Below are 24,094 nucleotides of genomic sequence, written 5' to 3' on the forward strand. Positions count from 1 at the left end.
GCAGCCGCTGTGCTTTTCTGGATTTTGTTCTGGAGCGCAGAGTTCCTCTCTGAATCCAGGGTGCTCAAGCTCCTCCCCTTCGCTCAGTTGATATATTTATTTTATTTATAAAAATATTTATATGCTGCTTTTTCATTTTTCAAAAATTGAGGCGGTTTGCAACAAAAGCACATGCAGTTATGGGCTGTTGGCTGCTTTGAGAAGTTTCTTCTTGACTGCTCCCCTCTTGTGTTGGAATGCAGCTTGCAGATTTGGGTGCACTTTGTCTTCTGCGGCTGATGGCCTGGCTACCTTCCCTTCTCAGTCTGGCCCAGGATGAAGCAAGGGGGGCTCTCAGGTACCCAAGAGCCTCTGCTCCCTTCCTGCCCCTGGGCTCTCAATGCAAGTTGCTGCAAATGCTGAGCAGGAGATGCTGACAGCGTCTTCACATCCCAGAAGAGGCATTTTCTTGGCCTCTGTGAGAACAGGATGCTGGGCTAGATGGGCCTCACCCAGACGCCTCTTATGTCCTTATGCCCAAAATGCAAAGAGTGGGCAAAAAATAAAACTCTGGAACAGATTTGCTCTTTCAGCAGAATAATCACCAGTGAAATGGTTAATTGCTGTGTAATGGAGTCACTCCAGAGGCTGCTCCTTCCAGAGCCCCCCCCCCCCGCTCTACAAACATATTTTGTCTGCTTCTGCATGATAAGGTTGAGAACTCCAAACTTCCTAAGCCCAGGCAAAATGCTCTGTTATTTTTAAAATCGATTCCAGGGTGATCTATATTGTCTCCACCCATCCTATCTTTGCAGCAGAAGTAAATTTACTGTGAAGTAAATCCATCCAAGAGACAATACAGTAGCTGCCAAGTGAGTTTTGCGGCTGAGTGGGAATTTCGAAGTGGGAATTTAAAATAATATAAACTGATTCTTTGTTTGCCAAAGTATTATTCTCGGTGTTTGTGGTCCCCCACCCCAATTTGGCCGCTGCCAAAGGATAAAAATGAAAATGCAGAGTGTCCTGTGGGCTGGGGCCTGTGGCTGCCTTCGCCTCTCACCCTGGCTGGTCCTTTTGTCAGTATGGATTGAGCAAAAACCAAGAAAAATATCCGCAACTTTCCTTTCACTTTGTAGAAACGCCCCGAGTAGCACTCGGTTTCTTTACATGCCAATTGCAAACCGAGTTGTGCATTACACATTTTGTGTTGTTTGAGCTGTTAGGGAAACTTCGGCTTCCCTGTGTCAGTGAGCCTCCTCCAGGCCTTGCAGAGCCATCCTGGGCCCCTCCCTGCTGCCTCGCTGGCACCTGCTCCCCCCTCGCCAACTCCCTCGCCTCCATTTCCTGGGGTAAGTTTGCCCAGGCTTGACACCAGCCGCTTCTTAGCCTGGTGCTGTCCTTTCCTGGAGCTCGCCCGGGTGTGTGGGTGTCCTGGATCAAGGGCTGGAGGGATGGGCTTGGAGCGAGCTCAGATTCTCCTCTCTCCATTTCTCTTCCTCACCTGCAACGTGGGAATAGCAGCAGCAGCAGCAGCAGTCTACCTTGCAGGGCTGTTGTGGAAGCTCACAGGGCTAAGTCTGTCAAGCCCTTTGCCCATAAAATGCAGCATCGACTGGCAAGTAATAAGACACCTTCCATATTATAGGAGACTGGGCAGCGGAGGGAGGCTGTATGGGCACCTCTCTGTGTGCCAACATGGGTGGCAGAGAAGGGCATGGCTGTGGGGCGGGGAAGCGACCCAGAGCTGTTCCTGGGGCTGCCCCTTGGGTCTTATCTGTCAGAAGCAGCCAGGGGAACTGCGTCTCTGCCCTGTGTGTGACAGAGAGAGAAAGGGACAGAGAACAAGCTTTGCTTAGGTGTGACTGAAATGGGTGATGCAGCTGGGGGGAACGGAATGGCATCTGCCAGGGACTCTTTAACTGTGGCTCCTGCTTTTCGGGGGGTTGGACTGGATGGCCCTTAGGGGTCCCTTCCAACTCTACCATTCTGTATTCCCCCCAGCCGTAGCTGGGGAAGGGGAAAGACCTGTCTTGTTGACCCAGGACGTAGGGAGAGGGCTTCCAGGCCTGGCTGTGAGTCCCCCTGGCTGCTTGAAGAGACCCTGCAGTCTAGTGGTTAGAGCGTTGGCCGCAGAGTCCAGGCCTTGAATCCCCACCTGGCCCTGTAGCTCCCTGGGTGAGCTTGGGCGCCAGTCGCCCTGCCCCTCAGCCTGGCGTCCCTCACAGGGTTGTTGTGGGGATTAAATGACGACCAGGAATGCCAGCTTGAGCTCAGAGAGGAAGGTGGGGTAGAGCAGTCAGTTGTTCCCTGTTGGCACCCTGGCATTGGCTGTTAGGGCTTGTCCCGGTGGCGTCTCCGGGGGCAGCGGGGCTGGAGGAAGGCGCTGGCAGGAGACCCCCCTGCCCCCCTCCAATGCCCCCTGCCCCCCCTTTTGTTGTTTGGCTTTCTTGGCTGATTTACATACTGTGCTCCCATTGGCTGGCTCAGCCACCACCATGGTGACAGCTGACTGAATGGGGAGGGGGTGTCTGTCCAGGGGAGGTGAATTGGGAGGGGGGCAGCAAGCAGAGCCAGACCCTGGGAACTCCCTTTGCATAACCCACAACTTTGGGTCTTTACCTGCCTGGCACTTGTGCCAACGTGGGCAGAGGCCTCCCTCTCCGGCTCTTGGGGAGTCTCTGGGTGCCTCTGCAGGAAGAGAAAGGTAAAGACTTGCTTCGGAAGGAACTTCCTGCCTCAAAGTGGCTGAGGACTGCCTTCCCCTCGGGATGCGGCTTGGCTCGCTTGCTCGAGCCCTCTAGCACTGACTAGATGTGCGGGTGGATCTGTGGGGGGAGCTGGGGGATGATCAGGGTGGGGGGCAGCCCCACCCTGGAGGCAGGGGTCTGTCGGATTCAGCCTTTGCCAACTTGGCGCCCTGCCGATGGTCTGGTCTACCAATCCCATGATCCAAAACATAGAATCAAGATTTTTCTAGAGTTGGAAGGGACCCTGAGGATCATCTAGTCCAGCCCGTCTGGCGAGCAACTGGTTGGCAAAGGCTGAATTGGACCGCCTGGCCTGCGGTCCCTTGAGATGAATGGCATGGCCTCTCCCACGCGTAGCGGAGCAGGGCTGGGGTCTCCTGGATTCTGCCTGGGGACTTACAGCCCAGAGAGGCATGAGGAAGGGGGGGCGCTTCTGGACCATCCTCGTGGGCTCTGCACCTGTGACGCTTCCTTTTGCTTTGGTTTTGCCCCGTGTGGCTCCAGCGCCGGCCTTTGGGGGCATTTCCTGCCCATGCACCTGCTCCCTCCCTATCTCTGGTTTCGTGCTGTAATTCCAACCCCCGTTAAATACAGTTGTACCTTGGAAATAGAAGAGAATCCGTTCTAGAAGTCCATTCGACTTCCAAAACGTTGGGAAACCAAAGCGCTGTCCCCTTGCTTGGTTTGGGGCCCTGGGCTTCTTTCTGCTCCCTGCCTTGCATTCTTCCTTGGGATTCCAGCATCCTCCTCGGCTCCTGTGAAAGGATTCAGTTCTCGCTGCCCCTATTTGGAGCTTGCCGGAGGCTCCAGGAGAGGTCTGCCAAGCCCAGAGCCCTGGGCCTCTTCTGCCCCCTCTCCCCCCATGCCAAATGCAGTGGGGGGTGGGAATTGTGGGTCGCAGGGCCCCACCACTGCCTCTTGCCCACGGGACTTTGACCCAACCTTGCTCAGCCAGAGGAACCTGGGGGCGTCTATAGTCCTGGTTCTCTCCTCCTCCTCTTCAGGTCTGCCTGCTTCATCTTGAGGCAAGGAGTCCCACCAGTTCCTCCTTCCTTTCTCTCATGAGGCCGGCACGGCTCTTCCAGTTCAGATACTTCAAGGGATGCCGCCTCAGCCTGCTGCTTCATTTTGCCCAGAATAATAATAATAGTTTATTATTTCTACCCTGCTCATCTGGCTGGGTTTCCCCAGCCACTCTGGGCAGCTTCCAACCGAATATTAAAAACAATGCAGCGTCAGACATTAAAAACTTCCCTAAACAGAGCTGCCTTCAGGTGTCTTTTAAAAGTAAAATAGTTGTTTATTGCCTTGACATCTGGTGGGAGGGCGTTCCACAGGGCGGGCGCCACCACCGAGAAGGCCCTCTGCCTAGTTCCCTGTAACCTCACTTCTCGCAGGGAGGGAACTGCCAGAAGGCCCTCGGAGCTGGACCTCAGTGTCCAGGCTGGATGATGGGGTGGAGAAAGGGCTGCTGGGAGGACAGATGCCACAGGAGGGACAGGGCAGCACCTAGAATCATAGAATCATAGAATCATAGAGTTGGAAGAGACCACAAGGGCCATCGAGTCCAACCCCCTGCCAAGCAGGAAACACCATCAGAGCACTCCTGACATATGGTTGTCAAGCCTCTGCTTAAAGACCTCCAAAGAAGGAGACTCCACCACACTCCTTGGCAGCAAATTCCACTGTCGAACAGCTCTTACTGTCAGGAAGTTCTTCCTAATGTTTAGGTGGAATCTTCTTTCTTGTAGTTTGGATCCATTGCTCCGTGTCCGCTTCTCTGGAGCAACAGAAAACAACCTTTCTCCCTCCTCTATGTGACATCCTTTTATATATTTGAACATGGCTATCATATCACCCCTTCACCTCCTCTTCTCCAGGCTAAACATGCCCAGCTCCCTTAGCCGTTCCTCATAAGGCATCGTTTCTAGGCCTTTGACCATTTTGGTTGCCCTCCTCTGGACACGTTCCAGTTTGTCAGTGTCCTTCTTGAACTGTGGTGCCCAGAACTGGACACAGTACTCCAGGTGAGGTCTGACCAGAGCAGAATACAGTGGCACTATGACTTCCCTTGATCTAGATGCTATACTCCTATTGATGCAGCCCAGAATTGCATTGGCTTTTTTAGCTTTTTTTGAACCTGCCGTGCAAGGAAAGCAGAGCCAGGGAAAGTGGCCTCAGCATCTCTCACCCTCTTATTGCCAAGTGTTGCACAAGCCCCCGGAATTGCACAGATTCTTTTTCCACTTGCTCCTCCTTGGGGCGCTAGGCCTCCTGCTTTCCCTCTGCCCCCGCTTTCTCCCTCTATCTCCTGCTTGGCCCTTGCTTGCAGGGAGAGCAGGTTTGGCTCAGCCAGTGGCCTGGCTTGTGGGATGCACCTGGGCCTGCTGGCTGGCTCCTCTCAGTCTCCTCTTTTCCAGGATAAACATGCCCGGCCCTTTCAACTGTTCCTCATCAGGCTTGGCTTCTAGACCCCTTGATCATCTTGGTTGCCCCCCCCCCCCCGCACACCTCCCAGCTTCTCAATATCCTTCCTAAATTGTGGTGCCCAGAACCGGACACAGTATTCCAGGTGTGGTCTGACCAAGGCAGAATAGAACGGCCCTGTAACTTCCCTTGGTCAGGACTCTAGACTTCTGTTGATGCAGCCTAGAATAGTATTAGCTCTTTTTGCTGCTGCATCACACTGTGGACTCATGTTCCACTAAGACCCCAATATCCTTCTCACATGTACTACAGTGGTACCTTGGTTCTCAAACACCTTGGTACTCAAACAACTTGGAACCCAAACACTGCAAACCAGGAAGTAAGTTTGCAAACTTTTTTCGGAAGCCGAACATGCTCCGTTTTGAATGTTACACTTCCAATTTGAGTTCCACACTTCCATTTTGAGTGTTACGCTGAGGTCTGTCTGTTTTTACTATTTTACGTTTTTGTGACTCTTTTCGTTTTGTTTTTGTGACTGTGTGGAACCCAGTTCAGCTACTGATTGATTGATTGTGTGACCGCAGTGCAGTGGACGCTCGGGTTGCGAACGTGATCCATGCAGGATGCACGTTCACAACCCGCAGCGTTCGCAACCCACAGCGGCGCGTCTGCGCACGTGCGGGTTGCGATTCAGCACTTCTGCGCATGCGCGACCTCCAAAACCCGGAAGTAACCTGTTCTGGTACTTCCGGGTTTCGGAGCGTCCGTAACCTGAAAAAATGCAACCTGAAGCATCTGTAACCTGAGGTATGACTGTACATGGTTTATTGCTTTCATTTTATGGATTAGTGGTCTTGTTAGAAAGTAAAATTCATGGTAAATTGCTGTTTTGGGGGTTGTTTTTAAAACTCTGGAACGGATTAATCCATTTTGCATTACTTTCTATGGAAAAGAGCACCTTGGTTTTGGAATGTGTTGGTTTTGGAACAGACTTCTGGAACAGATTAAGTTTGAGAACCAAGGGACCAATGTACTGGCAAGCCATGTGTCTCCCACCTTAACTAATAAATATTATTTGGTACTTGAGAGAATTTGATGATTACATAATTAAGCATTATTTTTGTGCCCTTTGAGGGGCCACATCTCACCTGGTCCTCTGTGTGCTTTTCCCAGGTCTTGAAGAAGGTGCTCTGCCAGAATCGAGGGCTTCTGGGGTCTCTGCCGCTGGCGGAGTGCCATGGGAGAAGGCCCCTGCTGCCATTGCCGCTCTTCGTTTGAAAGGTCCTGTGGAACTGGTGAGTTGGCAAGTCAAGTAACCTTTCTTGGCATCACATAAGAACATTCAGAATACATTTAAAATAGATAGGCCAGTGCAATCTCGTCGCCACCCCAACGGCACAGTGACCCGCCAAAGGGCACAAGAGGCGAGCAATCCGCCTCATCTCTGTGGGTTTCCAGCAAGGGCAGGATCCTGCAGCGTACTTCGGCAACAGAAAATCAAATAGAGGACCTTAGCTACTGTCTTGGTGAGCTCCTGGTCTCTCCCTTGTAATAAGAAGCGCATGACCTCCGTCTCTGGTTTCCATGTTGGAATACATAGATGGTCTAGAAATTGTTGGCGGAGATCATCATATGTTTTACAGTTAAGGGCCATGTGAGCGAGAGTTTGGTGAGTGAGCGAGAGAACAGCCTGCGGTTGCAACATGATGCCTTCTTGCAGGGCAAGTCTCTGTTGAGCTTCCCACTGAGCAGGGACTGGGGACCCGTGGCCCTTCCACGCACCACAGCAACCAGCCAGTGGCAGGGGGTGGGAGGTGTCATTCAACAGCACCTGGGGGGCAACGGGGCAGCCACCCTGGCCCCCTAGAAGAGACAAGGTTACGGTCCTAAGCAGTGCTAGAAATTCCCCAGGCAGCAGGCGTGTTTTGCACCTGGTGCAGGTCCAGTTGCAACCATGTGGAGATCCCAGGATGCCCGGCTTGCGACTGACATCTCCACCTGGCTGGCCTCTCCAGCTTTCTTAGGCAGGTCAGCAAAAGAGCTTATTTGTTGCACATATGACCCACCTTTTTCTACAAAGCGTCCATAGTTCACCCCCTCCTCAGCTAACTCTACAACGTCCCTGCAAGGTAGGTGAAGAGGCTGCGACCGACTCCAAGGTCACCCCGTGAACTTCACGAAGGAGCGGTCTTACTCTGACCCTCTGGCTTCTGCTGTGGGGCAGCTCTGTCAATTAAGTAGGTAAATAAATAGGGGGGAAGCAAAATGTCCCTTAGAGAAGCATCTGAAATAATTTCCTTGAAGTTTGAATTTGTTTTCTTCTGGATCGTTTTAGTGGGTGCTCTCTCTCTCTATATATATATACACACACACACACACACACACACACACACACACACACATTTTAATTAATTTTTTAACATATCATTTCCAACAATCATTTAATATAACTTCTTGTCTTATACAATATTTTAGACTTCTGTCAACAACCTCTGGAGATTTTCCATTCTTTATCACTTATTCTGCATTCCTTAATTTCTCTATTACTTTTAATTATCATTAATAATTCTCTTCATAGTCTTCCTTGCAATATTTCATATAATCCTGCTTAGAGAACTTCTTGCAGTCCTACTACCGTAATCTGTTTTATTACAATTGCTTTCCAAATAGTTCAACTATTTACTCCAATCTTCTAAGAATCTCTGGTCCCGCAGGTTTCGAATCCTTCCTGTTAATTTATCTAATTCTGCATAGTCCATTAATTTCATTTGCCATTATTCTTTCGTCGGTAATTCTTCTTGCTTCCATTTTTGTGCCAATAGTAGTCTTGCTGCCGTTACTGTGTATAAAAACAACTTACATTCCTGTCTGTTAACATCCTCCCCTACAATGCCAAGTAAAAAATGCTTCTGGTTTTTTAATAAATGTATATTTCAACATCTTTTTCATCTCATTATATATCATTTCCCAGAAGTTTTTCACTTTCTTACATTCCCACCACAGGTGATAAAAAATTCCTTCTTTTTCCGTTTTGCTGGATGTTTTAATGTGTTGTAAACCACTTTGGTTCCCCCCACCTTCAAAATATAAAGCAGTATAGAAATGAAATGATTAATGATGATGATGATGATGATGATTCTGTGTTTGTTTCTCCGCAGCCCCACTGCTGCTGCTGCCGAGTTGCCCTGTTTGCCCGCGAGGACTTTGAGGAGGCCGGGAGGCAGAACTCGCGCCGCAGCCCGTGATGGTGGGAGCCATTCCCAGGCAGCCACGCCGCTTCTGGGGAGTGCCAGGGTGGAAGATCTCGCCTGCCGGCTACGCCAGCCACCGCCTGCTGCTGGAGGGGGAGCCCAGGGCGCCCAGGTGGAGGACGAGGGACCCTTTGCAGAGGGGTGAGTGCCCGGCTGCTTTGAGGCAGGCTTGCCCCCCCATGGGGCACTTGGGCTAGTGGGCTGCAGCAGGGGGTTCAGGACTTTGCTGCCGTGCCCCTTTGCCAAACTGCTCCTGCCCTGGAGAGCTGGAGAGTTTGTCTCTATTTGGTCAGGTTTGGCAAGGGCTGGAGGAGGAGACAGCATCACATGTCCTGCGGAAGTAGTACGACTCATGCAACACGTTGGCGACTAACATACACACAATAATTACCAAAATAATTATACATTCTTTATCAAGCTTCTTAGAAAAATACTCCCAAGGTAGTTTTCCGGGCAAGCCCCAGTAAAAGGGCTCCATTGGGGGCAAACAGCGGCCTCTTGATTACTTGGACTGCCAGGGCGAAACAGGTGCAAAACGCTGGCACCCTGTCTACAACTTCATTAACATCCACCTACAATTTCACTCGCATCTCTCGGTATTGTGAACAACACCAAACTTACCTTTTGTTGGTATCTTCATGAACTTACCTAAAAAGATAAAGAAAACAAAAGACTGAGTTAAGCATCCATTGAAATCAGACATTATAAGTTCATCTTAGGTTAGGTTATGTGGCTTTGCATAAGGTTTTGTATTTTTCTCAGAAGATTGATAAAGAATGTATAATTATTTTGGTAATTACTGTGTGTATATTAGTTGCCAACGTGTTGCATGAGTCGTACTAGTACCTCTCCTAATTGGAGGCTGATGCCAGACTCGGCGGAACGGGGGGGGGGTGTATGTGTGGCTTGGCTGCTCTTGCTATTTTGTTGTTGGGATCTGTCTGTCTCGAGAGACAATGGGGTGAAGCCAAACTGCTGCGTTGCAGCACCAAAGTGACCTCCCTGGGGGGCAAGCCTGGGCAGCGTGGAAGGAGGTTCTGGGCTGCCCAGACAACAAGACCCCCTCTCTTGGCTTCGCCCAAAGGAAAGCAGAGCAAGATGTTTGGCACTAGCTTGGATGCAGGAGTTGCTGGAAGGAGACCCACAAGGCGCCATCCAACCATCTTAGGGCAGGGGGCAGCAACCTGTAGCCCATGAGCCACAAGCGGCCCACGGGGGTTGTTTAAATGGCCCACGAGACACCCCCAAACTGAGCCACCCGCTCGGCGAGTCCCCGTGTGCTGCACTAAACCAGCGCAGCGCGGAGCAGGGACTCGCTTTCGTGGCCCCGGAAATCGCGTCTGCGCATGACCCTTGATCTTAGGGGCTCCACTCTGGATTTGTGTTGGGTTTCCTACTTAGCCTAATCTTCTCCCAAAGACATCCTGCAAAGCAGTGGACATTGAGGACCAGAGTTTTCCTTCTCCTGGAGTTTTCCTTCCCAACTTGACAAGCCTCTGCCCCTCCCTTGCCTCTACACCTGTGGTTCTCAACCTGTGGGTCCTCCAGACGTTGTTGGACTACAACTCCCATCATTCCTTTTTTTTTTTTTTTAAGATATTAGGGTTTTACAAAAAACAGAGATTTACAGAATGAAAAGAAAACAAAGAAAAAGAAAAATACAAAAAATACAAAGATACATAGAAGAGAAAAAAAGAAAATACAAAATACAAAAAGCTAATCCATTTTTTGATATCTTTAAGCTCATTTGCTTGTTTCCTTGACCTTCTCACACCTCCCTTTTTTGTATTCGCATTTACATAATCAATTCAGCAAATCCTTACCCTCTTTCATTTATCTTAACTCTATATCATAACATATTATAACTCTATATTTTCGCAACTCCCATCATTCCTAGCCAGCATGACCAGTGTCCAGGGACACAGAATTGATAAGCATCCTGGCAGTATCTCTCCACTTTCTTGAGGCTGCACATGAGTTCATGAGCCTTTTTTCCCCCTGCCCCTCACTCGCCTTCTCTTCTCGTTCCAGATGCAGCCATGAAGCACACTTCATAGCAGGGGCTTTCTCCAGGCTCCCGAACGCCCCGCGGCACTTTAGCACCCTTCCCTGCCCCACCGCACCCCATGCGGCACATCAATGCAGAGTCGGCCCTCCCCCAGGAGCGCAGTGCAGGCACCAGCCGGGAGGAGGAGCAGGAGGAAGAGGAGGAGGAGGAAGGGCCTCTCCCCTGGCGCCGCCACCGCGGGGTCCTGATGGGCTGCGGCCCCCCGGAGCTCGCCTGCCAGAAGGTCTACCAGGTCTCCATCTTCTCCCCGCCGGCCGGCTGCTCCCCACCTCCGGAACAGAGGGCCCCCGGGAGGCAGCCCATCAAGCGCCCCTGCCCAGAGCCCCAGCGGGGGCCGGAGGGGGCCGAGTGGGACGCCAAGAGGGGCCGCTGGGAGGAGGGGGACGACGACATTGAGGATGGGCTGCTGGTGGACGAGCTCTCCCTGGGGGGTGCCGCCCAGCACTTCTCCCACAGCGGCCTGCGGGTGGTGGAGCACCGCCCCGAGAGCAGCCCCCCCAGGGCACGAGCGCAGGCCCCGCACACCCCTTGCGACACTTTGCACACGGCGAAGAGAGGCTGCGCCCCCGCCTCGCCGGACCCTGGCCCCGCCGGGGGGCAGGAGGAGAACGGGGGCCCCAGGGACCAGGGGCCCTCCAGCCCCAACCGCCTCCTGGGCCCTGGCTTGCACAACCTTGCACATCAGCCCCAGCTGGGGGATGCGGCCCTTGCTGCACCCGGAGGACACCTAGATCCTGGCACTCCGCCGGCATCTCGAGGCTCGGATGCCAACGGGCTGGGCTCTGCCGAAAAGACTCCACACCCCGGCTGCGGGCTCCTTGGCGGAGGGGCCGGCTGCTGCCCGGCGAAGCGGAAGTTGCTGCCCTCCTCGGCGGAGGGGGCGGCTGAGGCGGGGGCCTCTGAGGACGAGGGGCGCCCCCCTGCCCGGAAGAAGAAGAAGAGGGCCCCGCCCTGCCCCCCTGTGCCAGCCTCCTGTCGCAGCACCGACGCCAAGGGCGCCCCTTTCTGGAACCACCTGCTGCCAGTGGCCAAGGTGAGATTTAGCTTTGCTTTGCTGGGGCGGGGGGCTGGGGGGTGTGAGCTCCCCCCTTTGTGGGGGTCGGGGGAGGAAGGTTGCAGCATTTTGGAAAAGGACCAAGCTTCTGTAGTATTATTTATTATTTGTTTCATATATTTTATATACAGTCGTACCTTGGTTCTCGGACGGAATCTGTTCCAGAAGTCCGTCCGACTTCCGAAAACATTTGAAAACCAAGGCACGGCTTCCGATTGGCTGCAGGAGCTTCCTGCAGCCAATTGGAAGCCGTGGAATTCGCGTCAGACGTTCGGGTTCCAAAGAACGTTCGCAAACCGGAACACTCACTTCTGGATTTGCAGCGTTCGGGAGCCAAAACATTTGAGTCGCAAGGCCTTCGTGAACCAAGGTATGACTGTATTTATTTTATACGCCACTCAGTCGTAGGAAGGAACCCCAAAGTGGTTTACGGAAAAGATAGAACAATGAAAGGATCGCTGGGGAGATTTGCAACCGTGATTTGAAGCATGCGAAAAGTTAAATCCAGGATAGAATAGAGTAAAAAGATTGAGACCTACAAAATGTCGCCAGGGAAATGTTGCAGGCACTAGTTTGTCTCCCAGTGAGGAGGAGAGCCTCGTTTGGTCGTCTCTCAGTCTCTGCAAAGGATTTTCTCTGGCCCTTGCCTGCTATTCCTGAGTTCGAAGACTGGAGACGTCGGTGGGTACCTAGAAATGTGAACGCTGGTCCTGATGCGTCTTGTATCTGCAGCCTTTGGTAAAAGTGAGTTTGGCCTTGCCGGTCAAGTGTCTGCCCATGTGAGGCCAGAGGGAAGGGAGAGAGAGCCCTGTTTCACCCCAAAAGCCTAGAGCAGCGGTTCTCAAGCTGTGGGTCCCCAGATGTTGTTGGACTACAACTCCCATCATCCCTGAGCTCTGGCCTTGCTAGCTAGGGGTGATGGGAACTGTAGTTCAACAACATCTGGGGACCCACAGGTGGAGAAAGGCTGGCCTGGACTAAGACAGGCTTCCTTTAACCTGCCAGCCTGTCTTGGGGGCTCCTTCCTTGCTCGAGGGGTTGGGGAGGCCATTGTGGTGGTTGTGGGGCCCCTGCCGAGGAGGGCAGGGTGACGGGGGTGGGGGGCTGCGGTGGCCAAGCTGCAGGAGAGGAGACCCCCACACCCAGATGTGTGGAAGGAAGAAAGGGCCGTCTGCAGGGGCTCAGACGAAAGCTCTCTCCATCTCCCTCCAGCATGTCAAGGCTGAGCTCTCAGCCGAGGGTTGTGCCATGGGGCGTGAAGCCCTTTGGCATGAGGGATGCCTTGTGATGCCTCGGCCCCCGGAGGAGAGCTGCTGGCCCCTGCCCTTTCCCCCTCTCTGTGCCAGGGAGGTCACTGCCTGGTCACTGAGCATGTGACCTGCCGGCCTCTCTCTGGAAGAGCCCAGCTGTCAGCCGGCTCTGCAGGAGCAGGCCGGCATCCTGCCCCCCACCTGGCCGCTGGGTCTCTCCTTGGCATCTGCCCACCCCCAGGCTTGGCTCCCCTCTCCTGCCCACGAGTGCCCACCTCCTCCAGGCACACCGGCTCCAGAGGACCCTCTCGTGGGACACTTCCAGGAAGTCACTGCAGGGGCTTCTCCCCCCGAGAGAAGACCAGGCAGGAAGGCTGAGCTGTTGCTGCGGGGTGGGGGGAACGGAACCCCACTGACGGGGGTCCTTTGGGGCTTGGTGGGCAGGCGGGGGGTCCCAGGCAGGCATCTGGAATAGAGGGCGCAGGTGGCTCGGACCCCTCGCCTCTGGGGCCTGTCCGTGTGGGGGAATGCGCGTGCGCATGCAGTTCCTGGGCTGGCTGTCTGCACGGCGGGTCTTGTGGAGCCCAGATGACGGTCGCTTTGTGGGAACCGCTTTTCGAGAGTTCGGTGCGACTGCATCTTCCATGGGGGTTCAGCCCCAAGGCTCCTGGGGAGACGCAAAGATGCGTCTTCTCCAGTTGCCGCAGCGTGAGCATCTCTAGCCTTCAGGAGCCAGTGTTGCACCCCCTGCCCCCAGCACAGTAGGGGTTTCCTGGCACAAAAAGAGCCTTCAAGCTCTCTGCCCTGCTTGCAGCTTAACCTGTGGAATTCCAACCTGCTGGCCTGCAAAGGCAGAGCTGTTACTGCACGAGTCCAATGTGCTTAAGATGCCATTGCTTTGCAGTTCGGACCGCGAGTCTCCTTCGCTGCGTTTGGGGGTCCCACCTCTAACCTCCCGCTTCCCCCTTTGTGTCTCCTCACCCCCCACCCCAACCCCCCAGGGCTCGGCCACCAGCGGTTCTGCCAGCTGCCAGCTGAAGGCCGGGCTGCGCCTCAAACAGTAAGTGCCCCCCCTGCGTTCCCTTTCGGCCCCTCCCACAGTCAGTGACCCCCCAGGTGACCGCCCAGAGTTGCTGGACTGGTGGGGGGTGACTCTTGGGCCTTCCCTGCTTGGGTGCCCTGGCTGGCAGCCTTGCCCTCGTGCCCTTGGCTGTCTCCCTGGCAGAGGGAGGGGTCGCCCCCCCCAGCTCTCTGGAGAAGCTGCCTGGGAGCTTTGCTCTGGCAGGTCTCCGGGGTGGGCAGGGCGTGGGGGGCCTCTGCTCAAACTGACCCCCCGACCTTCTGCCCCAACAGGAGACATCTCCGCAGCAGCCTGCCCAGGAGCCCAGCGGGCTGCCGGCCCCCCAGTGCCACCCCCTGGGCCACCACCTCCACCAGCCGCGCCCTGCTGGGGAACTTTGAGGTAACGGCGGCTGGGAGGCTCTGGGTGCGAGGGAGCGCTTCCTCTCGGGCGCCCAGGACTGAGGAGGGCGGGGAGGTGCCTCTTCCATGGGGAGACCGGCTCCGTCTGCCCCGGGGGGTGGGGCTGGAGGGGCAGCGGATGTTGCCTCCGCCCTTTATGTGGCCCTGGGAGAGCTGAGTCCTGGGTAAAGGGCACTCTGGACATGGAAACAGAGACTCATAGAGTTGGGAAGGACCCAAGGGCCATGTAGTCCAACCCCCTTCAATCCATGAATCTCAACTGAAGCATCCAGGACAGAGGGCCATCCAGGACATGTCCGCGCCCTCCCCCCCCGTGTAAAGAGGTTTCAGCATGACGTGGCTCCTTTTGCCCACTGTGATGGCAAAGGGCTCCTAGGCACCCTTTTCTGGCCTCCAGTGTGGATGCTGTCAAGAGCGGCTGTGCAATCCAGCCAGGTGGTTGGGGTACCATTATATTATTATTATTATTATTATTATTATTATTATTATGCAAGTGCCTGAGCTGCTCTTGCTGTTTGCACTGGGGAGGGAAGGGTTAAAGAGCCCTTTGCCCGCATGGCTGAGTTGCAGGATACAAGGGGGGTTGGAGATGAGTTGGGAGGCCCCTTTGTGTGTGGAGAGGGAGCCCATTCCCTTCCCCTGCTGCCTGGCTGGCCCACCCACCCTCTTTCCTCCCTGCGCAGGAGTCCATCCTGAAGGGGCGCTTCCCGCCGGCCGGCCGGATCGAGGGCTTCACGGCGGAGATCGGGGCCAGCGGCTCCTACTGCCCGCAGCATGCCACCCTCCCTGTGGAAGTCACCTATTTTGACATAGCGGAGCACAGCGCCCCTTCGCCCTTCCTGGTAGGCGCCCTGGGGTGGGGGGGAGCGGGCTTTGGGAAGGGGGGGCTGGTGGCATGGCAGGGGCTGACTTCAGTGGACAGACCCACTGGGGCAATGGGGTGGCATTGGCCGCCCCAGGTTGGTCATGAGTGAACCTGGCTGGGATAAACCCCATACATTCTATTTTTTTTTGTTTAAATTGTTATTAAGATTTTTTATTTTTATCATGTTAACATTTCAAATCGTCGAAATAGAAAAAACAAAACACATTTCCCAAAACAATCTAAGGAAAATCCCCACAACACTACACAGGTTCACACAGACCACGCTTAAAGCATGGAAGGAAGAAGCAGGCAAACTGTCCCCATCCCCATCCCCACTAATCCCCCTGGCTTACCCCCCATTATTCCTTCATGCAGCACAAAACCTCCAGATAAAAACCTGGCAAGGCAAAGGCTTATACCGTCTAGCAGACTTCTACAAAAATAACAAACCCACTTTGACATAAGAAATACAAGACAAATTAGGGGCTAACACGTCACTGATTACATGCCCTCTTAAACAATCCAGTAGTAAAATCAGCAGCAACTAGGGCCCTGACAACCTTCGAAAACCTCCTCCTAACAACAAAGGGACACGGCAAACGGATGGTATCCGCAGTATTCAAAATACTACTCCAAAATCCCACAAACTCCTTAGACACAATCAAGAAACAATGGGAGGATGACATAGGCTATGAGATTAACCCCACTCAATGGACCAGAATGTGGTCTAACCCCCGCCTTCAAATTCATATCAACAAAAAGGAAAGAACTCACTCTGAAAATCACCTACAGGTGGTACCTAACACCAAGAAAACTAGCGCTAATACGCCCAGGAACCTCACCAAAGTGCTGGAAAGGGTGCACTTCCACAGGCACATACCTCCACATTTGGTGGGAATGTCCCAAAATCCAACTATTCTGGACAACAGCCATACAAGAAATATGTAAAATAGCTAAGCAAATATTAGACACCACCCCAGAATTGGCCCTACTAAACATCTTCCAAGACAATAATGGCCACTCACATCACAAAGAACTTATAACCTACCTACTCTCAGTAGCCAGAAGCATCATAACCAGACACTGGAGAGACCTGTCAGGAGGAAACATGGACCAATGGTACCAAATAGTATGGGAAACAGCCTTATTAGAAAAATTAACCAATAAACTGAATCTGACACGGGAACAAACAGAAGAAGATGCCTTCACCCCGGTATGGCTCCCCTTTATCACACACACAGCCCAACAAGACAATGACAAAAATCCACCAACAGCATACAAATCAATATGGCTAACCTGATCTAAACACACCCACCCCACTCACACATGGAAACAAAGACCATCTCAGCCAACCAAAGACAACCACCCACCCCCTTGGCCACCCCCAACCTCTCTCACCACCAAGGAAATACAACAAGCGAATAGTAAGGAGACCCACACAAGTGATGCTGACACAAACCTCACACATACACTAAGTAGAATAGAAGCATTGCCACCTGACCCCACCCCAAATACTATTCCCCTCTCTCTTCTTCTTCCTAACCTAATACTGTATGCAGCACTAATGTCTTGCAACAAATGAAACTGATCTGTAGAAAACACAACTTGAATAAAGAGACAACGCACGTGTTTTTGCAAACTAAGAAATCTATCATCTATCTATGGAAAGGTCTTAGCTAGTCCAGCGTTTCTCCTGTGGCTCAAGTGGCCACAAAATGCTCTGCCCTGGCTGCTGCCCAGTGGAACTGCCCTTTCCATCGCCCACAGCACCCCTCCCAGGACTTGTGGCTTCCCAGTCTGCAAAGTGAGCGTCATTCCACTGCCCTAGCCCGGGTGCCCCTTCCCTGCCCCTCCCACCGTCCTCTGAACCCCCCTGAGCCCCTAACCTTCTCTCTCTGCTCCAGGGAGTCATTGATTTGGAATCCTTGGGGAAGAAGGGCTACAGCATCCCCAAAACGGGCACCATCCAAGTGGTGAGTTGAAGAGGCGGGCAGGTGGGCAGCCTGGCTCCTGAGCTGTGCGTGTGAAGAGAGAGGCGAGCAGGGAGGTGTGGGGGCCGCGCTGGCCTAAGGTTTGGGGGTGGGGAGCCCAGAGACCCCTTGCAATGCCCCCCTCCGTGGGGCAGCCGCTCTCCCCCGCCTCCGTGACGGCCTCCCCTCTTGCAGACCTTATTCAACCCCAACAAGACGGTGGTGAAGATGTTCCTGGTGACCTACGACTTCCACGACATGCCCGCCAACCACCTCACCTTCCTGCGCCATCGCATCTTCCTGGTTCCCGTTGGCGAGGAGGTGGAGCAAGGCCCCAGCCCAGCCCAGAGCGAGGTGCCCAGGAAGGTCCTCTGCTACCTGATGCACCTGAGGTGAGGAAGAGCTGGCCGTGGGGCTGGCCGTCTGGGGTCCCTGGGCCCTTCCTGGGCCACCCTAGTCCTGTCCTGGCAGGACTATCTATTTACACGCCCAACACAAGACCCGCTTAGGGCTTTTGCTTCTGGGCCCAAGCATAGAATCCCAGAAGCGTAGCGTTGAGGGGGACCCCAAGGGTCATCCAGACCAACCCCCAGCAGTGCAGGAATCCCAACTGGAAGGTTTAAGGTGATTTCTGAAAGTCCTACGCAAAATATAATACAAATGCAATGTGAGTGTTTTTGGGGCTGCTGCCACCTCCATATTTCCATGGGGCTGTTTCCCCCAGTTGCCTTGGAGGTGGGGAGGCTGCTCCTCACCCCCCCTCCCGCCACCCCAGGCATGGCAGTCAAATGGTGCCTGATCCTGGCATTCTCTAGGGCAGGGGTCAGCATTATTTTTTAGCCGCGGGCCGGTCCACTGTCCCTCAGACCTTGTGGTGGGCTGGAGAACCAGCATGGGGGGAGCTGGAAGAAGAGGTGAGGGGGGCCAGCTGCTGTGCTTACCTTCCCAGGGGCGCGATCCGTAGCGCATTTCATCTCAGTGGGCTTGAGCGGTTCTTCAGGCGCTGAACAAGCGGCCTTGAAACGATTGTGGCTTACTTGCGAGTAAGCACATCTTTAGGGCTCTTAGTGTCCATGCAACCAGTGGCAGGGCAGGGTGCAGCTACGCTCTGATCCGCGGCGTCTCCTGGCAGTGCAGGTGGAAGCTGGCAGGGAAGGGAAAGCGGACTTCTGGAGGTGGCAAGGCGGGAGGAGCCAATCTCTGCCAATCAAACGCCGCTGAAGTAAACCAGGCACTGTGTTTGATTGGCAGAGACGTCCCTGTGCTATGCCGAGGTAAACCAGGTGCGGCGATTGAGTGGCAAAGCCACAGCCGCCTGGCCTCTTCCTCCCCTCACCATCGCTAGGAATCTCAGCTTTGCGGCAGGTTCCGGCTTTGGGGCGCGGGCTGGATTTACGACCCAGGTGGGCCTGATCCAGCCTGTGGGCCTTAGTTTGCTGACCCCTGCTCTAGGGGAAAAGCTGTCTTGGGCAGTGACATTTTTGTGCCCCATTTTCCTTAAAAGATCACAAGGAAATGTATTTCAAATAGGTATGGCCACTTTAAGAAGAGTGACAAGGCTCCTCTAGCCCAGGCTCCTGTTCTCACAGTGGCCCTAATGGGGAAACGGCAAGCAGGATTCGAGCACAAGAGATTTCCAGAAACTGGAATTCGGAAGCATCACTGCCTGCAGCCATCGAGACGAAGTAGCCATTCCAACCCTCTTTTAAGGCTATCCAAGTTGGTGGCCATCGCTGCTTCCTATGGGAGGGAGTTCCACAGCTTAACTCTGCACTGCATGAAGAAATTCTTTCTTGAATCTGGCCTGAATCTTCCCACATGTCGCCTCATTGGAGATCCTCATTCTGTCATGTCTTTTGTGTAGGGATACTTAATGTGGGAGCCAAGTGACCTCTCCTCTGCCTCCCCTTTCAGGTGAAGATGGTTTGCCCCAGCAGGTCGAAGCTTAGCACACCATCCAGGCTGGGCCCAAGCACCTTTAAGTGCTGGATCTGGCCCTTCTCCTCCAGGCCGCCTCCCCCCACCGCCCCATCAAAGCCAGTCCACTCGAATGGATCGAATGCCATCTTCCTAAATCAGCTCTGTAGGCTCTCCTCCGCTCCCTGCCAACGTCTTACCCCACTTGGGGCTATAGTGCCTTTGTTCCTCAAGCTAAGCAGACTGCCCCCCTTTAGATTCATAGGGGAAAGGGCTTTGGATGCCTACAAGCCAGGATGGCTCTGCTCTGCCTCCACAGCTGGAGGCAGCCGTGCTTCTGAATGCCAGTTGCTGGAAATCTCAGGAGGAGAGAGTTGTTCTTGTGCTCTGCTTATGGGTTTCTCCTTGAGGAATCTGGTGATGCCGGACTAGATGGGCCCCTGGCCTGATCCAGCTGCAGGCTCTCCTTATGGTGCTCCAGATTCCTAACCTCTGAAACGTGCCTCCTCTGCTTCCCAGGTTCCACAGCTCCAAGTCGGGGAAGATTTACCTGCACGACAACATCCGCCTGCTCTTTTCCCGCAAGTCGATTGAGATTGATTCGGGGATCCCCTACGAACTGAAGTCCTTCACCGAACTCCCACGTAACCCCTGCTACTCCCCTCGAGCCTGAGGGAGGATGGATGGACGTGGGGAGAACCCCACCTGGAGCCAACAGGGCTTTGGCAGATGAAGAAGGAAGAGGAAGGGTCCTGAGTGCGAAAGATGAACTGGGCTCATAGTTTTTTTGTCTGCCTCTCGAGAGAGGCCTGCGCCCAGCCTGGATCTCAAATGCAGTGCTTCTAAGCTCTAGTTGCGGTGCCCTGTGCGGTTTGGCAGGGGGTGGGGGGCAGGAGGAACCGAAGGAAGGGGCCCGGCCGAAGGAGGGGCAGGGTGGCATTGAAACAGGGGTGGGGTGGGCAGAGACAAAGAGGGGCTGGGGCTCTGACATTAAGATTTGGGGCCATCAGAGTGGAGGGCGGGGTGAGACATATATATGTGTGTGCGTGTGTGTGTGTGTTGGAAGTATGAAGCACTGAAAGGGTCATGAGGGGGCAGGAGGGAAGGAAGACTGGAGATGCAGCCTTGACCATCCAGGCAGAGGCCTCCATCTGCTTCATGGGCCGCCACCTGAGCGGAAATGGCTCGCATTGGCAAGCAGAGGATGGAGTCACGGATGTGCTGGGGACGGTGAGACCTCCCAGCTTTGCATTTGAACGTGCGAAGAGCAGCTGTGCGTGGTGGGGGGAGAGAGCAAGCCGTTCTTTGCACCCCACGGGGCTTCCTTCGCGTCCGGGATTCCTTCCTCCTGGGGGCCAGGCTCCCTGCCCTTTCTCTAGGGCATCAGCCCTCCCCTGCTCTCCCCTGCCTTTTGCCCGATGCACGAGACTCGGCAGCCCCCGGATCTTGCCCAGCTGGCCGAGGGCTTGGCGCAGGCAGACCACCGCGAAAGGGCCCGGCTCCTGGCATCACAACGCCTGGTCCACCTGGGGGGTTTCCAAGAGGCAGAACGCAGGAGGGGCGTCTTGGGAGAAGCTGTGTTTTGAGGGTGGGGAGACAGTGAGTGTCGCTCGCTGCTGGGTCTCCGTGTCTTGAGCCAAGACCACCTCCCTGCCCATTCCATGCCCACCTCAGGTTGAAGACGTACACGGTGCCAAACTTGACGACGTTGCCATGGGTGGGTGGGGTGTGGAGGAGCCGAGTTGAAGTTGTTTTGGGACTCCTGCATGGCAGTTTCGCTGTATTGGGGTTTTTTGTTAGGGGGTTCTTGGGGGTGGGCTGGGGGTCAAAAATGCTGCCTTTGCAATCACCTTGAGGCCCCTGCCAGGGGGGTGGGAGGGGGGTGGCGCAGGGGCGATTTGCACCATTTCACAAAGGAGAAAGGAAGCCTTGCTTCTGTGAAGGATTTTGGTCTTTGAGGAGCAGGAGGAGGAGAGGGGAACTTCGCCTCACCCTCCGAACTGCCCCTGCGTTGCGTCTCCTCCCACGTCCTGCTCCCGTGACGAAACAGGAAGGAGGAGAGGAGAGGGGCAACCATTGTAGACACTTGAAAATATTTATATTGAAGAAAAAAGATAGAAAGGACTGTACCAGATACTTTCTCTCTCTTTTTTTTTTTTTAAAAAAAGAAAATTCTATAAATGTGTGTTTGGAAATGGGAGTGTGTCTTCATTTTGTGCTTGCAATACTCTCCGGCCTCCGTTTAACGTCAAGAGGACCCTCCTCACAAGACCCCAAAGAGCGGCCCGGAGCCTGGGCGTCAGTCAGGCACTGGCCTGTTGTCTTCAGAGTAATCTCAGCAGTTGCCCCTGAATGGAACTTGCCCAGGATGACTCTTTGTAGGGTGGTTCTTCCCATCTGCGCCAGGAGAAAGGGTCTCTTTCACTCGTTTTCTGTTGGAGCCTTAGAGCAGCCCTGCTGGATCGCAGCTTCCTGTTTCCTGCACTGGTCAGTCTTCATCATCAACCACCAACTGCTGCTTCTGAGAAGCCCCACAAGCAGCCAAAGGCCCTCCCCTGCTTGTTTGTAACTGGTATTCAGAGGTAGACTGCCTCTGTCCAAGGAGGCCCATCTAGCTATCCTAGCTATTAGCCATGGCTGCCTCTCCCTCTCTGCATTTGCCCTCCTCGTCCTCAAAAGATCACGAAGCCACAAAATCATGTAGAAAGGAACAGCTCTCCTTTGCAAGAAGGGCTTTTACCCTCGCCACAAGCTCGGCTCTGCCCTCGCCGGTCCTGCCCAATGTAGGTGCCACTGCTGAGAAGGCTGTGTCCCACACAGCAGCCTACTGCATGGAAGACCCAGAACAGGGTCTCCAAAGATCGCTTCAGTGCATACGTATATGGTGTTGAATAGGAGATGGTCCTTCAAATATCCTGGTGCCAGACCATTGGAGCTTTAAATGTAAAAAACAGAACTTCAGCCTATTGCATTTTAGAACTCTTGCCTGACTACTGCATTCTGGGCCAGTTGCAATATCCAAATACTTTTCAATGGCATCCCACACATTAGAGTGAGTATAATCGCCTTTGAAATGCATCAATGCAGGAGAAGGTCTTCTTTGTCACTTTGCCCTGGCTTTCAAACTCCCTACCTAAGGACTCCTCTTTGGGGACCTTTTGCCATTGCACCAAAACCTTCCTTTTTTGGCAGGAATGTGACTACCGGAGCTAGATGTTGCCAAGGCCCTTTGTGGCTGTCACACTAGTAGAGTAGCCAAAGGACCCTGACTAGTGGGGAAACAGTCCTCAACTGCTCAGGCGTTTCTTTACACAGCTGCTTTTGTGTGTAATAATAAGCTGAGAGCAAGGAGAGCCAATTTGGTGCCCTTCAAATGTTGCTGGATTACAGTTTCCATCAGAGGTAATAATAATAATATTTATACCCTGCCCATCTGGCTGGGTATCCCCAGCCACTCTAGGTGGCTCCCAACAGAGAACTAAAAACAGTTCTTTTCCCCTCCTTTGGCAGAAATTCCTTGTTTTCAGGCCTGAGGGAGCAGTAGTAACTTCCTTTGACTTCAGCCTGGCTTTCTGTGCATGGTGTATGATCCACCTCACAACAACTGTCAGGGGTCCTTTACCTTTTTTAAAAACAGGTCAGAAGATGGCCTTGCTGCCACAATTAATGGGGAACTCTTAACAAGGGAGACACCGAGGTTCCGTGGTGTTCAACATTTTAAATAATATTTTTTTATTTATTTATACCCTGCTCATCTAGCTGGGTTGCCCCAGCCACTCTGGGCAGCTTTCAACACATATAAAAACATGATAAAACATCATACATTAAAAACTTCCCGATACAGGGCTGCCTTCAGATGTCTTCTAATTAAGAGAAACGAACAAAAGGAGATTCGGTTTACAAATGGCCTTGACGTACCATTAAGGGAAGGTGGACTCTCTTTCCTTGGAAGTTTCTAAGGAGAGGTCGGATGGTCATCTGTCGGGGATGTCTTAGTTGCGATTCCTGCACTGCAGGGGGTTGGACTAGATGACCCCCGGGATCCCTTCCAACTATACTATTCTGTAATTTTATTTCCAGCAAACACTCCTCAGGACAAAATCCTACCAAAGCAGCATGTTTCAAAATCATCACCCACACTGTTACACAACAGGTGATGTTCCGCTTAAGTTTTGCTCCAGAGCAGACCTCATTTAATCGCTAGACGTGACTTTCATTCAGTCCATGAATTTCAGTGGGTCTTGCGTGCAACGAGCTTCATGGAACAGGCCCCAGTACAGCAGATGGAGGTGTCAGTGTTTGTAAAAAAAAAAGAAAGGGTTCTGACCTCCCTTTGTTGCCTCAGCCTGGTCCTCGGACCCTTGTCGGCATAAAAGAGTCCACGAGAAGAGTATACTTGCAGAGTACTTTCTGCTTTTATTCTTGAAAGTCTTTCTGCAAAAGCGACTGGCCATCTATACACACCTCAACACTACCAGCTCTCACTAACCAACCAACTAACCCAACAACACAAACTAACATTTCTCACTCTATATATACAACCCGGTGCAGGCCGCTGACTCATGCTGACCCAACTTTTTAAGCGTTAAAGAAACAGCGGCCAATTTTAAGCCGTGACAGGATGCAGCAATAGGTTCGTTTATAAGTAGATAAAAATAATTGCATAGTCCCCTTGTAAAACACCAGAGGACATCAAGGGGGGGGGGCACTTAAAAAGGGATCTGCAGAACCCGAATGGAAAGGGCCGGTTCCTCCAGAGCCTGTCGAGCCAAGTGGGTCGGGCTTGTTGGCCAGAGGTGGTCTTCTCCCACTGCAGGGGGCTGAGGCAGGAGGGAGGGGGTGAAGAGGGGCCTGGGGATCTTGTTGGGTCCCCTATTCGGACCTGAGCTGTCTTGGACAGAGAGTCAATAATAGAGACAGGGAGATCTAATGAACACACCTTTATTCAGCTGAGCAAAGAGGGCAAGCACATCCAAACAAAGGAGTGGAAATTTCCCACTGAGAAAAAGTTTTCCTTTCTTTATAAGCCTCCCCCCCCCCCTCCCTGGCTGTACAGTGGAACCTCCGGTTGCGAACGTGATCCG

At 53.3% G+C, this 24,094-nt stretch overlaps 1 protein-coding gene across 3 annotated transcripts in view; it reads left to right on the top strand.

Moving 5' to 3' along the window:
- Positions 1-21,205, top strand: part of ATOSB (atos homolog B) — a 33,547-nt gene extending 12,342 nt beyond the window's left edge. For 2 of the 3 annotated variants that reach the window (XM_083575705.1, XM_083575704.1), the window contains exons 2-10: positions 6,327-6,448; positions 8,312-8,545; positions 10,436-11,505; positions 13,778-13,836; positions 14,130-14,238; positions 14,942-15,100; positions 17,028-17,096; positions 17,289-17,485; positions 19,530-21,205. In XM_083575705.1, the coding sequence (XP_083431831.1) occupies positions 10,531-11,505; positions 13,778-13,836; positions 14,130-14,238; positions 14,942-15,100; positions 17,028-17,096; positions 17,289-17,485; positions 19,530-19,683 (1,722 nt within the window). In that variant the 5' untranslated portion in view covers positions 6,327-6,448; positions 8,312-8,545; positions 10,436-10,530 and the 3' untranslated portion in view covers positions 19,684-21,205. Of the gene's footprint in view, positions 1-2,512; positions 2,684-6,326; positions 6,449-8,311; positions 8,546-10,435; positions 11,506-13,777; positions 13,837-14,129; positions 14,239-14,941; positions 15,101-17,027; positions 17,097-17,288; positions 17,486-19,529 lie in introns of those variants that run through there. The other variant, XM_083575703.1, reaches the window with a different exon arrangement.
- Positions 21,206-24,094: the final 2,889 nt, after the last annotated feature.

Source organism: Podarcis filfolensis (assembly GCF_964270895.1).
Source record: "Podarcis filfolensis genome assembly, chromosome: 11".
NCBI classification, from domain to species: domain Eukaryota; kingdom Metazoa; phylum Chordata; class Lepidosauria; order Squamata; family Lacertidae; genus Podarcis; species Podarcis filfolensis.